Raw genomic sequence first — 18,150 nt, 5'->3', positions numbered from 1 at the left:
AATGAGCATTGTAACATGAATTTCGTAAAACACAAAAGAAACTTTTTTTTTAATTTATACGTTGTCTATACTTACACAATTATCCTAAATATGGATACAGTATGATAATAATAGTTATTTATGCAACAAGTGAATAATCTTGATGGTTATGGGATGAGTAAATGTTTGTCACACGAACGATAGTGAGTGCGACAATTTTCACGAGTGTCATAATAAGATTATCCACAAGTTGGTTACAACACTTTATGGCATCTTAGTATTATAAATTGTATGAAGTAAATTATAAACTATCCATAGCTGACAAAGTTTTCATATGTTCGTATCGATTAGTTACGCCTGGCTTTGGCATTGAATAAAGAGAAATGGATGACCTTGCAGGTATTACAAACTCTAGTTATAGGTTTGTGTTACAAATGTTCCTTTATTTTGTTAATATAGTTTCTCTGAACCACAGAACTGTTTTATGTGATATTACAAAAGTGATACAAAAGTGTTAAATATTGGAAATACAGGACACAAGGTAACATATTTATTTCATTCCTTGTTACACGGCGCGTAGAAGCGGTAAGCAAGATAGTCAGTCGAGTTGCATGCATCCCGACCTAAGCGTTTCGGTATTTCGTCATAGCGAATACGTCAGTGCTATTATTGGCACGCGTGTCATAATAAGACGATTACGAACGGTATTGGATGTAGTGACAACCTGTTTATAATGCTAGGATAGCATAAATAAAATTATGAAAAAGTGCATAATAAACTTGTTTTAAATGTATTTTGATAGGCCTACTAATGGTTTCAAATGACATAAATATGAAACGCGTGATAATCTAACATAAACATGATTACCACATTAACTTCGGATGCGTAATGATACCAAGTAGTTTCACTAGAGATAATATCTCGTGTTGAGGTACATTCATTAAAGTACATTTGCTGAGTTTTATTATTGTTCAACTTGAAACCATTAACCTCAAACCAGTTAGCAGCTTCGTTAAAAGCAAAATCCATTAAAATATTTAAGTACTCTAAACTCCTCCCCAAAGCAATTAGTATTGCAAACAATACAGATTTACAACAAATACAGCTTAAATCGTTTAGTATAACCAGCAACAGTAAAGGACCCAAGACGATGGCTGAGGCACTCCATTAGGGTCTATCAACACTAGTAAATGTATCTCAATACTTTTCATTTGAACATAAACCTGACTTGATCTAATTAGATCAAATTCCTTCTCACTTGTCCCATAATATTGAAATATGGATATATTAGTCTCATGGGAAGCATAGTGAAATGTCTTAGGCAAGTTACATAACATAGTTAGAATATTCTTACTACTAGGGCTCGGATTTCTATGACATGTTAGTTACATCTTGGTCTCTTCTTGAGTTAAATTAAACACGTTTCAGGCTTTTCTGAATATGATGACACGGTTGTTATTGGTCATATAAAAGCATATTGTACCATATTTTACATTGTCATGTTTGACAAAAAAAGGTAGAAAAGCATATTTTTGGTCATATTACAATAGTTAAGTTCTCCGACTATTATTCATATGTTTTGTGTCAATAATGGCAAGAGATTTTATTTGTGTTTGATTATTATATTTTCGATTTTCTTTTCTTATAAACATTTTGTGGGTGGCTAAATGAAATTTGAAGGTAAACGGATTCGTCAGCAGTAAGTTGTCAAAACACAAAGGACAAAATAATATAAGAAATATGGCCAGATTGTTGCTAGTCGGTTTCACATTCACCCTCTTCACTTCACCCCTTCCAAACACTTGAGAAGTTCCAACCCACTGTTGCCATGTAGTAGTTCATAAACAGTCAGTGACCCTGCTGTAAAAGAATTAATTAGTCACGCAGAGGACAGACGGACGTTTTTCACCCCTCTATTTCACCTCTTCTATTTTTATAGATTGAACAGTACGCTATGGCCGATACAATGAATTAATATTTACGAAAACAGTTTCTTAGAATGGTTAATAAGAAAAATGTTCTAAGTAATTTTTGGACACTATTTAATTTGTTTTGCGTCATATTTCCAAGTTTTTTTGTCCTAGTATTTTTTATATTTATTAGGACAAATGTGCATGCATATTTCCAAAGATTTTAGGTCATAGACGAGCCCTACTCATTACTATCAAAATCATTCATCACAGAAGTTGCTGGATATTCAACTGCATTAAGTGTAGACATTCCTATCCTAAATTCATAATGAGTACGAGTTAATAATTAGTCTCAAAATGTGGAATTAATTGCGTTCTCATTATTATTTCAATAGGAACAATTGAAATCAGTCTGTAATTTTCAAGCTTACCTAAATCATTTTTCCTATAAATTTAGATTAGAATATAGGCGTTACAAAAATCGTTGGAGTTCATGGCCATTTTATGTTTTCACTTCAAATAAAGATCTATTAATTATTTTACTAAATGTATTATATTTCATTTGCATCATTTGCAGATAAACTGACTCGTACATATTGAATATGAACATTTTCTGTCCCGTAGTTCAGAAGAAATCGTTGTACACAGACAGATGACATGCCCAAAACCCATTTCTGCAACAGTAACACTGAAATTTTTCATTTCTGCGGAATTTCGAAATCGTTTTTGCAGCTTCACAATACCTTCTCTGAAGATAAAGTAAAATTAAATATATAAACATTTAAATGGCATAATTACACTTCTTCATGAGACTTTTTGTACTGGAAAAATCATCGCATATATAGGGCATACATTGGGTCAATCTAAGTCCAAGTACAAGGATTCATCCCGGGTCCGGGCCTCGAAAATCCAGCTAGCCTGACAAGAATATTACTCAATGCGTATTTCACGAATTTTAGAGAGATCTTGTTTTCCCTCACACTTCGTATTTGCAAGTAATTTTCTCTACTTCAGATTTATTTTACAGTACCTACATGTGTATGATTTTTCAAAGTAGATTTTGACCTCATGCTTTTGAAAGTTCTCCTTACTAGAAAACAAGATAGAAGAAGAGTTCAGAATAGTGAAATGAGATTTTTAAAAGTATACATTCGCGGTTGTGTTATGTCAGATAAGAACACAAACAATGAGAAAAGATCTTGACATATTTTCTCTTACTGAAAAGAGATAATCTCTAAAAGAGAATGTAAATAATGTGTTCTTGGAATGGGCGAGAACAGACTGACAATGCGAGGACCTTCAGTAAGAAGGTATGTAAAAATATTAAAGCAGCATTGTGATGCGCAGATAATTAGTTCTTTTGATGACTGGACGCTGATGAGTGATGATTTAATGCGATGATGCTTATTATTATTATTATTATTATTATTATTATTATTATTATTATTATTATTATTATTATTATTATCATTATTTATTTATTTTTTTTCAGATTCCATATTTCAGAGTAAAATACGACACGTTATAGACACGTTAAATATTTTGGAATATAAAAACATTCATGAGTTATTTTGACCCTCCGATTATTGAGTGTTAGAATGGGCTCATCTTATTACGAACTTGGGTTCGATGCCTAATGCCTGATGTTGACAGAAGTGATGACTGTAGTGGACAAGATCGGAAGATGATTTTACTAGAGTTTTTCCGTTTCTCCAACATTAAAAATTTAACTCGACTAATAGGCCTATTCATTCAATTTCATTCTACTCTTTACTCATTTCTTGTTGTCAGAAAATATGGTTTAAAAAAAATGTGTACTAGCTTTGTAGATACCGAAATTAGATGACTAGCTAGACTATTGTTCCTCTATAAAATGCTTACGGTCGTGCACCTGTGTCAGAAGGAGGTGTTCGACATATTGGTCCGTGATAAATAATGTACGCCTTGCAGCGAGACTCGCTGAGCATCAGTGGGACGGCCATGGTGCCAGTTGTAGACAGTCTTTAGTGGTGTTCCGTTGGTATTCGAGGACGATCTGTGATACCTATCACCATGAGGAACCTGCCTGAGTCATCTCTGCTGTAACTTTGTGACTCAAAAGTCACATACGAATATATTATTTTATTATTATTATTATTATTATTATTATTATTATTATTATTATTTAGTCTTTATTAAACACGTATATAATTTTTAGAAATGTTTATTTGTTCTGGAGGCCTGACTCGGGATCTCATAGAGTGAGGAAGATTGTGAAATGTTAGTAGAATGATGATAATGGTGACGGGAAGCGGGAGAACCCCTCGCTCCCACTTTGTCCATCACAAATTCAGTTTCTCAGTTGTACTACAGTCTAGTACAGCGTTTCTCAAACTTTTTTGAAGTGGGGACCACTTTTTAGAGTCAGAATAGTTCCCTTCGAAAGCAAATTTGTCATTTTCGTAGGATATTTTAATACCAGTATAATTATATTTTAAAATTGAATTAAGATTCGGTACTTTGGTCCTCTGTTATGAATTCGGGTGGTCCCTGGCTGGGCTGCAGGCGCGGCGCCAGATGTGCAGGGAAAAGATTTCGATAAACACCACGTATATTTTGCTTTAAATCCCTCTTTTGTTGCTGAGAGTAGAGTGGGAAGTCGATAGACGGGTAGGGTAATAAATTTCATAAAATGTCTGTACTGGGATAAAAAGTGAAATTCGATTGCCATGTGTCATTTCAAACTCTGAGATTTTAAGCTACAGTGTGATACGCAATTCGTTCGAATTTTATTTTTTCTTCTGTCTTTTTTGAAAGACCACAAGGGCAGACCTCGAGGATCACAGGTGGTCCGCGGACCATAATTTGAGAAACGCTGTATATACAGTCACGAAGCTTGAGTTGCTGGGGGTACTAAGAACAATAGACTGTCCGGTATTATTTCGCATTGCATGTAATGAGGCAATAGTAGCGATCCTAGTGGTTAGCAACTATCTATGGATGCATATTTACTATGTATTGAGCTTCGTGACGGTATATACTAGACTGTGGTTGCACCTTCTGTGGTCGTATGCATAAAGGACCTATATAAATGGTATACATGGAGGAGAAGAACTGTCCTTCCGTACACTGTATCTTTGGATCAAGTGATAGCGCGCTGGTCTTCCATCCAGGCGGCTCGGGTTCGATTCGCGACCAAGTTGTAATGGATTTTTGGTGTACGAAGCAGTTCTTACAGAGTTTTCCTCGGGGTACTTCCGTTTGCATCTTTCATTCCATAACACTTTCCACCTTCTCCTCACTTCATCTGTTATCTGCAATAGTAAAAATAGACTAGGGCGAAGACTTGGGGGGGGGGGGGTAGTACGGCTTTCCGATGTTGATGGGAAGGGCTTGGAGCTCCGGTCCCCAGGGACTTATGAGGCTACTCGTCTGTAGATGGGATCTGGCTCTATCAGGAACCGCATTCACTAATACCATCCGCGTCCAGCCCTCGAAAAACCACGCGAAAACCAGCCCGTTTCCGTAGACATACACACACCCATATATATAGGACTATACTTTGTTCTGAAGGTCGTGTAAGACGTGTTGCATGTGGCAGGAACTGCGGCGGAACTCGACGGAGCCCGAGCTGGAGACGATCGCCACGTATTACTTCGACGGCCAGGGCAAGGCGCTGCGCCCCATGGTGTCCATCCTGATGGCGCGCGCCATCAACTACCACATGTACAAGGAGAAGGGCGGGCTGCTCGCGGCGCAGCGCCAGGTGGCTATGGTCTCCGAGATGATCCACTCGGCGTCGCTCATCCACGACGACGTGGTGGACCAGGCCGACTTCCGGCGAGGGAAGCCCAGCGTCAACGCGCTCTGGAACCACAAGAAGGTGACGATAAGTTCTTTTACGTTGTACTTTCATTGGTGATGATAAGGAATTTGCCCAAAATTTTTAGGCTTTAAGGAACTCATTAGCTTTAATGAAATGAATTTTGGTTTTGTCGTTTTAAGGAGAAATGGAATTGGATTTTGAGTGAACATTTTTATTTATTTTTTATTTTATTATTTAATTTTCCCTCTTTAAAATATCATGTCACTTATGGCTATAGACTACTAAAATAGTATCCATTTTAATTTTTAGATTTTCTGAGAAAGAGTGTAGAAGTTTTTTTAAACCTCATTTTCCAAAAATTCACGGATTTCGGACGGAAAATTATGTATTTTTTTTACAATTTATTTTTTATTTTTCCTCGAAAGGGAATATCATATATGATTACACTAAAAATACAGGTATAGGCCTACCTGTTAATTTTTCGTTTTTATGAGGAGGGAGCGTATCATATGTATGTTGTTGTTTAGTCAACTGTCCGAAGACATGTTTGAACCTCAAACGTGGCACCAATAAGGTATCACTTATAAGATAACTAAGCCAGGAGATAGTGGGTAGGAGTTTATATATATATATATATATATATATATATATATATATATATATATATATATATATATGTGTGTGTATATATATATATATCTTATTTTAAAGCTCATTTTCCTAAGTTTGGTTCTCTCTTCACATAAAAAAATTTCTAAACTTCTAATTTATCTAGATAAGTGTAATTTTCAGGTACATCAAAGATAGATAGCTATATTAGGAACAGCAAGAGATGATTACGATAATGGTGCCTTTAAACGTACATTCGAACATCTGTAATAGAAGGTTGTTTAAAAAATTTTCCCTCCAACGAACAGAAAAGGCATTCTCTTACACAGTAATGTTCGTTACTCAATAAGTGCTGTACTTAGAAGCTTATAATACTGTAAATACTAAAGTTCTACTAATTTTATGTAGCATACCTATTTCTTCAACCATGAAAATAATATATGAACAACCAAGCTTGCAAATTGGTGTAAAATTAATTAACTACATAGAAATAAACCGTATAATTTATAAATTCTGTGAGATAAACCATAGAATTTATAAATTCAATGAGATAAACAGTATAATTTATAAATGCAATGAGATAAACCGTATAATTTATAAATGCAATGAGATAAACCGTATAATTTATAAATGCAGTGAGATAAACCATAGAATTTATAAATGCAGTAAGATAAACCGTAGAATTTATAAATACAGTGAGATAAACCGTAGAATATATAAATGCAATGAGATAAACCGTAGAATTTATAAATGCAGTGAGATAAAGCGTAGAAGTTATAAATGCAGTGAGGTAAACCGTAGAATTTATAAATGCAGTGAGATAAATCGTAGAATTTATAAAAGCAGTGAGATAAACCGTAGAATTTATAAATGCAATGAGATAAACCGTAGAATTTATAAATGCAGTAAGATAAACCGTATAATTTATAAATACAGTGAGATAAACCGTAGAATTTATAAATGCAGTGAGATAAACCGTAGAATTTATAAATGCAATGAGATAAACCGTAGAATTTATAAATACAATGAGATAAACCGTATTATAAATGCAATGAGATAAACCGTAGAATTTATAAATGCAATGAGATAGTGGTAGCGTATGTTACTTTTTTGCATTTAAAAAAATATATAAGATTTTTCAAAAGTAAGAGAAAACTTTAATTGCTCATATTTTCTTAATTTTCTACAGAATCTTAAAATTCTTAGTACTTCATAAGGAAGAAATGGATTTTTTTTGCATCACCATGACGAGTTTATTTCTGATTGTTCTGATGGCCGTGCTATCAGTAAGCACTTTACTATAACTTGGCCTGCAAGATCGCCAGATATTAAGCCAGCAGATTATTGGTTGTGGGTCTGTCTGAAGGAAAGAGTGTTCTTCAGCTGACCTATATTTGATGAGTTGAAGGACACTATCGCACACACTGTAATAGATATTTCAGAACATGAACTCAGAGCTGTTGTATATAGCATTGAAAGGCGGCTTTTACTTTGTACGAGAACAAAATGGTGAACACATACAACATTTACGGTGACGTTATGGCAATGGGTGATGATGAAAAAAATCCCATTTATTGTGTAATTTTGCAGTGCCAAAATTTTTAAGACTATGTAGAAGATATGAACAATTGAATTTGCCTTTTGTTTTTGAAAACCCCTATACTTCATTTACTGTGAAAAAAAAGGAAAGATTTTGTGATGTTGGTGCACAGTAAACGATTTCATATTAGCCTATGTTTGTCTATCGAATGATAGTGAATAAAAGTAATTTGTTAACAGAAATGTAATTGGCAAGATGATGAACTAGATTGCGACGAAAGTATTAAACGTACGACAGAATATAAATGTCATCTGCATGACACCATTTGCTTTATCTTTATAAATCTAAAATGAATTTCACTTTAGCTTCCCTGTGTAATTGTTTCTTTCCTATCAGTTTATATCTCGAGACATTCTGCCATTCTCTTTTATGGTTACCTACATCTCTCGTAGCATGTTATTACGAAATTGCCGGTCAGTCAATTGTATTTAGTCTTTTATAACAGTCCTGTCGAATTGAATTCCTTTTCTTAGGATATACACGCACACTGATGTACCCCACTTTTCCATTACAATTGCAAAGCTTGACAAGACTGAGCACCCTTCATAATCAGGTCTCTGTCCTCCATAACCTGCTCCATTTCTTCATTCCGTGATCGTTGTGGCCTGCCTTTCTTGCATCGCGGTACTGTCCAGTAGCATATAGCATTTCTTCGTCTTTATTTATTCTTGCGAAGAACATGATGACTGAGCCACTTTATACTTCTACTTTCTACACAGCTTAAATCCTTCTCCACATTTACTTTTCTTCTTAGAATTCTTCCTTCTTCTTCCTCTTGTCAACTGATGATGAGCTTCCCAAAGGTTGTAAAGATACGGAATTTAAATTTGGAGCAAGTCTTGGTGGGAGTCCACCTGTATGTAGTCAACAATTGAGACACGGGAGATAAAAAACCCACTAACTCCAATTTTTTACAAAATTGAGTTATGGGCTGGATGATGCCTTTTAGTTTGTCCCATATGCGTGGAAGGCAAGAATACACTAATTTCAACATTCTTCTGCATTCTGGGGGCTGTTCTAAAATTCGTGGAAGTCAGAACTCCATTTACCCCATGGAATAAGAGAGTTTTTGCATTTCAAGGTGTATTTCCCGGTAGGTGGCAACACTGTCGCTCAACCAGCTGAGTTAAGTGATACGGTATTCAGAATTTCACAAAAATCTATAAAATCTGTGTAAATAAGAGTATGAAAGGCACAATATGGAGTCGATTTAATTTCCAGAAACCCAATACAGATGCATCATTCCCCAGTGAACTAAAGTACAATTCAGCATTGGCATTGAAAGAAGAAAGCAAAAGGACTTGCAAAATTTAATTGTTTATTTCCGAGGAAAGTAGGATGTATTATCAAACTCTGTTTTTAGACAGTAATAATCTAGAAGCACAGGAAGAACATGAGAGTGAGAGAAAAACAGAATCTGTAACATGAATCAGACTGTGTTAACATTTTAATATTGTGTGTGGTTTTATTTGTGTATTTAGATGTTCTTTATGGTAATTTGTGATCTTCTGTCTCATACATTTGAAATTTAAAAAATGTAGCAGTGTTAATCTTAATAATAAACTTCCATTTTCTCGTATATTCCAATGTTTCGTAAGGGAATTATGATAAACTTATTTTTCTTTCTTCATATGGCTCATAATTATTCACTTTTCTTAATTCATACACTGTGGAAGTCAGAAAACCCCTAACTCCAGCAGTGTTTATTTCAAATTTTAGCGTAATTTAATGCAAAAATTTAGGGTTTTGAAGTATTTAATTGATAAATAATGTAATTTTACACAATATTAATAGGCAAATATATAATATTTAATGGGAGAAACGTGGGGTCAATATCAACGGCAGAAGATTATCTAATCTGAGGTTCGCAGATGACATCGTCTTATTCGCCGACTCAGCAGCAGAACTGCAAAACATGGTTGAGGAACTAAATATCAAAAGTACTGACATTGGACTGACCATGAACTACACGAAAACAAAAGTGATGACAAACGCACAGGAGATCCCAATCAGAGTAGGCGACACAGAATTGCAGTATGTCTCTGAATATGTGTATTTGGGTCAACTGGTTACCTTCTCACAAAGAAACCAGAAAGAGATCAATAGAAGAATTTCATCGGCATGGAAGGCGTTCTGGAGCCTGAAGTTCATATGGACGGACAAGACAATTAACCGCAATCTCAAGTTCGAGGCACTAGAGGCATGTATAATCCCAGTTTAGCTATACGGCTGCCAAACTTGGACACTGACCGAGAGACAACGCTCAAGTATACAAACATGCCAGAGGAAGATGCAAAGGAAAATACTGGGCACCACGCTACGAGACAGAATGACTAACGAAACACTACAAAGACTGACGAACACTACTGACGCAGCAGAACGAGCCACGGCAACGAAGTGGACCTGGGGGGGACATGTGGCGAGACTACACCAGATAAGATGGACCCATGCAGTCACGATGTGGGACCCCTACGTCGGAAAGAGAGGACAGGGAAGACCACGGCTCAGATGGTCTGACATGTTTACCAGAGAGGCGGGGAAACAATGGTCGAGGACAGCAAAGAACAGAGTTTTGTGGAGAGAACTAGGGAAAATCATTGTAAATAGATAACGTAATCAGTGTTAAGATATTGTAAATAGTAAAGTTAGTATTAGTGAAAGTGTAAGATAAGTTTTGTAAATAGTAAAGTCAGTGTTGAGAAAGTGTCAGTTAAATAATGTAAATAGCAATCAGTGTTTGTCAAAGTGCCAGTGTCAGTATAATGTGTGTAGTGCAAGAAAAAAATGAACAAAGAAAAGTTCGGAGACTAGTTAAAGTTGAACAGGATTATTAACCATGTCACAAAAGTAGTATACACGACAAGCTCGCCTGGATTGGCTCACCAAGCGAGTACACTTGAGGCATCCCTGACGAGGGGGTTCTAACCCCATCACAGGAGGGCTGTGCTCAACATGGGACATCATGGCTAACATTCATTCATTCATTCATTCATTCATTCATTCATTCATTCATATAATGTTTAAAGTTAGTAAGACAGATAAGTTTTTTCTCTCTCCTGTAAAATTTGGTTTATTGGAATTAGGGAGTTTTTGATTTCCTTGTCTCAATTTCACACGACTGTTCACAAGTAGCATATATACAGGGGCTCTTGTTTACTTTAGATACGCAGTGTGTTATAAGCGAAACATAAAATAACGGAGCTCCAAATTTTATTTCCGTTTCTGTACACTCTGTACTAGATCAGCTATGGAGATATTTAATCTTACATAATCTCGTTGTCATATATCTATTGAAATGCAAGTAGTCTTCGTATTCTACGTCTTACGTTTGGCTTATGGTGGCTAGATCTATCACTTCATAAACTTTTGGCATACATGTTTCGTATGTACAGAAACTCAAAATTTATTATTCTCTGCCAGTCTATTATTTATATCTTTTCTTCGAATAAAAGCTATTTTTAATGATACGTCATTCTAGGAACTTCTGTAGTTTTATGTTGAATGTATCTGTTTGTGGCTTACCACAGAAACCAGAAGCCATTTTGAAATGAGTGTTTATAAGAATTTATAGTCACTGATTAATGGTAGTATTGCTGCACCCATATTCATGGTATATTATACTGTAACTGCATGTGGCTTGTACCTTGAATGTTTCCAGTATGCATTGTTTATACGATGCTTTCCTCACCCCATATTCCTCCCCTTCCTCCTTGCCATCACAGCCATCATCCTCAACCTCTTCAAGCTGTCTTTCCTCCTCGTCATTACAACCACTGTCTTCAACCTCTTCCTCTTTGTCATCATAATCACTATCCTTACCATCATCCTTGTGCTTTCCACTAACACTTTCCTCAACCTCTTATTCCTCTCCTTCCCCGCATCATCACAAACATCATTTTCACACTTTGCCTTCTTCTCGTCATCGCAGTCACCATCCCTAACCTCTTTTTCCACTCCCTCCAATCATCACAATCACTATCCCTAACCTCATATCAAATCAGTATTCTCAGCTTCCTCTTTTTACGCCATCACAATCCTTAACCTGATATCACAATAAGTTTTCTCAGCTTGGGAATTAATGAAAAGATATAGTCTTTTTTCTGAAGTTTTAAAAGGTGTTCCTTATTTTTGGTTTACAAGACCAATATTTTTGTTAAATTATTAAAACTAATGAAAATTATCTTTTTTTCTATTATATTTTTTTGTGGTATTTGGGTCCTTCTCATCAACGACAACACAATCCTTAAGCTGATATCACAATTATTTTTCTCAGTCTCTTCCTTCTCTACGCCATCACAATCCTTAACCTTATATCACAATCTGTTTGCTCAGCTTCATCCTCCTTTACGCTATCACAATTCTTAACCTGATATTACAATCAGTTTTCTTAGCTTCTTCGTCCTCTACGCTATCACAATCCTTAACTTGATATCACAATCCTCCTCTACGCCAACACAATCCTTAACCTGATATCACAATCAGTTTTCTCAGTTTTTTCATCGTCTACGTTATCACAATCCTTAACCTGATATCACATTTAGTTTCCTCAGCTTCTTCCTCTCGTACGTCACCATAATCTTTAACCTGATATCACAATCAATTTTCTCAGCTTCTTCGTCCTCTACGCTATCACAATCCTTAACTTGATATCACAATCCTCCTCTACGCCAACACAATCCTTAACCTGATATCACAATCAGTTTTCTCAGTTTTTTCGTCGTCTACGTTATGACAATCCTTAACCTGATATCACAATTAGTTTTCTCAGTTTCTTCCTCTCGTACGTCACCATAATCTTTAACCTGGTATCACAATCAGTTTTCTCAGCTTCTTCGTCCTCTACGCTATCACAATCCTTAACCTGATATCACAGTCAGTTTTCTCAGCTTCTTCCTCTCCTACGCCATCACAATAGGTTTTCTCAGCTTCTTCCCCTACGCCATCGCAATCCTTAACCTGATATCACAATCAGTTTTCTCAGCTTCTTCCTCCCCTACGCCATCACAGTAGGTTTTCTCAGCTTCTTCCCCTCGCCATCGCAATCCTTAACCTGATATCACAATCCGTTTTCTCAGGTTTTTCCTCCTCTACGCCATCACAATCCTTAACCTGATATCACAATCAGTTTTCTCAGCTTCTTCCTCCTCTACGCCATCACAATAGGTTTTCTCAGCTTCTTCCCCTACGCCATCGCAATCCTTAACCTGATATTACAATCAGTATCCTCAAATTTTTCCTTCTTTTCCTTGTCGTCATCACAACCACCATCTTCAACTTTTTTCATTCTCAATCTCTTCCTCCTTCACTTCCTTCTCGTCATCACAATCACCATAATGAAGCCCTTCCTCTTCATGGCGATCATTATTCTTCAACTTCTTCCTCCTAGCCTTATTTCTCCAATTCTTCTTTCTTCTTCCTCTTTCTTCTCCTTCTGTCTCTGCCTCTTCCTTTTTGCCTGGTATAATAATATCTTATTCAGTTTTCAGTTGAAGTGACTAGTCAGATATAAAACTCGTCCGTATGCCGGATGATATGTTACATTGGTGTGTGGCAAGGCTGGACATTTCACGTGATGATGATGTGACTATGGGGAATTTATAGGGGAAAACATGATTACATAGATAAAACCAGCCTCAAAACAATCTTTCTCACAACAAATGTTATTATACTCTCTTTTTTATACAGAAAGAAACTTCCCGTCGTTGAGTTAAACGTTAGGACGAACCCTACCAATCAATAACAAGTTGGATTGGGAATGTGCTAAGTACTTAGTCCATAGTCCGCGTCACCGTTTTTGGCGTGTGAAATAAGTAATGGGAATGTTAAGTGCGAGTGTTTTACATTTGCCGCAGTCAGTCTGGCAACTGTATTTGGCAAATGGCTGAAGTGGTACCATTCTCAGCTGCACTAACAACATGCTCACAAACTAGACACTATACAGCTATACCTGTTTGACAGGATGTTTTTACAACACGTTAACGTTATTTGTTATCCTTCCTCAGTCTAAGTCTGCTTGTAATCTAGTTAAGTTTACAATTACTTTTAATTTAATATGGTGGATATTTTGATTGATGTGCTGGTGTTGGTGTCCTTAGTAATTTAATTACTTTCTATTTAAGAACTTCGGGGACCCCACTTTGGGAAACACTGCCCTAACCAATTATTGGTTTAAACAAAATCAGATTTTTCTCTCTGCATGTTCATAACTCTACACGAAGGATGGTGGAGAAAGTTGCGCAACAATACCTATATAATGGACAGTCGGTGAGCTTAAGGTCGCTGTGTATGCGGAGCTCTCGTAACAGCGCGCTGTTTACTTGCCGTTGGAACTGTTGAGTAATATGATAGTAGAGTGTAAATATCGTGTAATTCATTCCATTCTCTCGGTTTCTCGTGTTTACTTTCTCATCATTATACCAATACAAAGAAAGACTTGTGATTGTGCAAAAAAAAAGTATAGGCTATAGCCTATATAATAGCTATATATATATATATATATATATATATATATATATATATATATATATATATATATATATATATATATTCGAAATTTTCACGGACATACACATTTTCATCATCCCTCACACTGAAACAATTGTTTTGGGTATTATGTTCATCTGTCTGTCTGCCTCTATATTAGTGGCTATCAAACTCTTTGAAGATGCGACTAGAGTTATGATATGCTCTAAATGAAATGTAGGATACAGTGTTCTCAAATATAGGACATTACAAGAAAATGTAGGACGTCAGAAATTATTTGGCTGAAAACCGATAGAAGCAAATATATTGTATTTTATATAAATATTCTTTTCCCTTAATTATATGTGTAGGCCTACTATAAACAACATAATCATAATGTGAAACATAATGATATTTTGTAAATTATAAATTTTTTAAAAATATCTGCTCTGTTAAAAATACAATCGTAGCATTTAAGCAATTTAACTGTTTAAAATGATATTTTACTAGAGTTCTACCCTTCACAGGCTATCAATAACCGATTACTCTCATCTTTTACTGGGCTGAAGTGAATGAAAATACTCTCTCGACATATCCCTTATGTACAGGAATATGAAATTCTGTCATTTTTTACAATGCAGAGCTACAGGTTTCATTCTTGGGCTGAAGTAAATGAAAATACTCTATCGACATATCCTTTACGTACAGGAATATCAAATTCTGTCATTTTTTACAGTGCAGAGCTACAGGTTTCATTCTTGCAGCCACTAAGATATGTCACCCACTTATCATTAGAAGACATATTTCAAGGCTTGAACCATTTTCCTAAAAAAAAACTTGTCTAAATTACACTCTTGATACACCTGATAATACGATGCGAACTTCAAATAACAAATGAACGAATCTCACTCTTCTCAAAACAAAGCCACTCTACATAAGTATTTAAATAACACAAGTCACTGCTAGAATGAGTTGATATGGTTTCGACATTGATAGCTATGCTGCCAGGCTGCATATTTTTATCATTCTTTCTTTTCCAACTTGATAATGAATTTTTAAGTAGGATAATGGATGTTTAATTTTTCAAAAAGAAGGACATTTATAAATTTTCAGAAATCCCTCCCGGACGCCAGACAGAGTTAAGTAAATTGGAGCTTATGTCTGGAATTTTCCGAACGTCTGGTCAACCTCGGTGCGACCCACTTCAGAGTAAAAATTTTATTTGCGACTCCCACTACCACTTAACCTCATTCGAAAAGTACAGGTCCTTGTAAAATCGAAAACAACGATATTTTTACCCAAAACCAGTGGATAACCTCCAAAGAACGACAAAAATAGATTATATAATGCAACAATGACATTGCATATTACGTAAACATAATTTCTAGTGCTTCAAAATTTACCACCTTAGGGTAATACAGTTTTCTAGTTAAAAGCAGAACTTTTAATATACATGTATGCCTACTTGAAAACCGAAAAAATCAGAACATGCAAACTTACTTTCCAATTCTATTTGGCTTCTTAGACTAGCTTTTCCTGCTGATATATTTTTCTAACTCTTGAATGTTTCGAATAATGGTTTGCAAGGCCAAGATTTTAACATAATAGCAGGCTGAGGTAAAATTAATAGAGTTATAAAGAAACTTCATTTCTGGTCTATATCACTTGACAAATATAAATTTGATACATTTGCAATGTATTAAAGAACTCGTGGAAAATTTAGCTACTTACTGTATGATACGACATGCAATTAAGTTTACATAATTTTAATTCTCTTTTTTTTAGTATTTCGGAAGAAAGTTAAAAGAATTACGACAATGACGGATACTGAATCTGTTTTTAGACAGTTGCGTTTGACTGGATGAAATTTATAAAAAAAGAAAAGAAAAGAATGATTGAAATATGTATCTACTAACGGAATATTAAAACTAGTCCTTTTTCGCAGAACGTAGACCAGTTTTGGATCAAAATAATACAACGACACCTCCAGCTTGCATAAAAATCTCTTGAATTTTTTATGACATTTGCAACCTCGTATTTACGCAAAATAAGTTTGTCTATGATTGATATTAAAACAAAAAACGAGAAATTGCCTTGAACTTTAAAATGATATCACTGTGTGTATAGAATACAAAGTCCAGATTTGAGAAGCTACTTTCTAAGAAACATGCACTTTTATCGCATTAATTATTTTTTACTTTACAGCTAATTAAACATTTTTTATTATTATGTTCAACATTGTTTATGTTTTTACTTATAAATAAAGAAAATAAATGTATGTTAATAAGGCGTTTTGTTTCATATAGCAAGTTATCTCGTGACCCCCCTCCCTCAGCTCTTACACAATTCCCCAGAGGGGGTCGTGACTCACACTTTGGGAACCCCTGCTCTACACCATTGCAATGATTTTGTTCATATTCGTAAGTGACAGGGGATTTGAGGAAATTTCTATTATTGCGTGTAACGTCTATACAGGAAATAGGGTAATGGAATTAGGATAAGTACAATTTGCTGTAAGATTTAAGTGTGACTAATGATCGGAATGAAATAGCCTAAGCTACGAATTTGTCCTATGTATTATTCGTATGTATGAAATAAAATTTAAACCATCGTGTTCAATTAATGTTATTACATTATTACCTTTAATGTAGCAATATACAAACGCTATGGCTTAATGGATAGCGAGTGCGTTTTCCTACGAAGCGATCCGTGGTTAGATTTCTGGCGTGGGTGGAGATTTGTTTCCACTTTTCATTCCACGGGACTGAGTGTTTATTCCTTATTTTGTACTTGGTCTGTGACGTCTCCACGATGAACCTGCATCGTGCTGACTACACACTCGGAGAGGCCCGCATTGTAAGAGAGTTTACTGTTGGTACAAAAACAACCTTCCCTACACCTCATTCGATTGTAAGTCGGCGTGAAGGAGGAAGTTTAATAAGACTAAGAAGGAGTATAGTATTATTATTATTATTATTATTATTATTATTATTATTATTATTATTATTATTATTATTATTTAATACAGGGATGCAGAACTGGACGACAATTGTGGTTTATGTCACAAGCTGGAATAAGTCATTCACCCCTTTCTTTAACCCCACGCGTCATTCACATGATAGGGCAAAGTGGATTTGTATTCACTGTCTAGTACTGGAATTCAGCGCAATGTCGTTTGGAATATAGCAATTTAAAGAGCAATGGGAAATGAATACTTCTGTATTAAAAACAATCACAAAGTGCTTATGAGTTCTTTGTTTGGTTCTACATACGTATGTGAGCAAACATTCTCGAAAATTAACTTCATTTAGAGCGCGATCACAGATGCACATCTGATTTCCCTCCTCAACTGTAGGCCTGTACATCTTCAGTTTAGCCTAATTTGACGAAACTCTTGAACAACACAAGAATGCAGACGCACGTTGTAGTTGAAACTAAGTTAATTACAGGAATTATTTTCCTTTAAATTCACATCGGAAATTAGATTTGTTTTAGTTTTTAATATGAGATCAGTGTAGTCAATTTTATTTAAAATACAAGATATGTACTTTCATACTTTTCAAAATGTTATGGATGATTTAATTTTTGCATACAATCTTATATACAGGCCTAAACACCAATACAAGGTTAAGATATTTAATCTGTTTTTATAACAATAAGTTTTGAAAGGGAGTAGGGCCTACTTAAGTAATTTTATCCATGACTGATGTTTCCGTAATCTGCAAAGACTATAACAAAAATATTTTTTGTTTTAACATTTAATATTATTATCAGTTCACTTTAAC

General features: G+C 35.2%; 1 protein-coding gene across 1 annotated transcript in view; it reads left to right on the top strand.

Moving 5' to 3' along the window:
• qless (decaprenyl diphosphate synthase subunit 1 qless) overlaps nt 1–18,150 on the top strand; it is a 126,174-nt gene that overhangs the window by 79,375 nt on the left and 28,649 nt on the right. The window contains exon 3 of the mRNA XM_069825722.1: nt 5,470–5,751. Coding sequence (XP_069681823.1) covers nt 5,470–5,751 — 282 coding nt within the window. The remainder of the gene's footprint in view (nt 1–5,469; nt 5,752–18,150) is intronic.

The sequence above is a fragment of the Periplaneta americana genome, chromosome 5 (assembly GCF_040183065.1).
Source record: "Periplaneta americana isolate PAMFEO1 chromosome 5, P.americana_PAMFEO1_priV1, whole genome shotgun sequence".
Classification (NCBI taxonomy): domain Eukaryota; kingdom Metazoa; phylum Arthropoda; class Insecta; order Blattodea; family Blattidae; genus Periplaneta; species Periplaneta americana.
The sequence above is the reverse complement of the archived record's forward strand: the minus strand, read 5'-3'. Positions and strand labels throughout refer to the sequence as shown.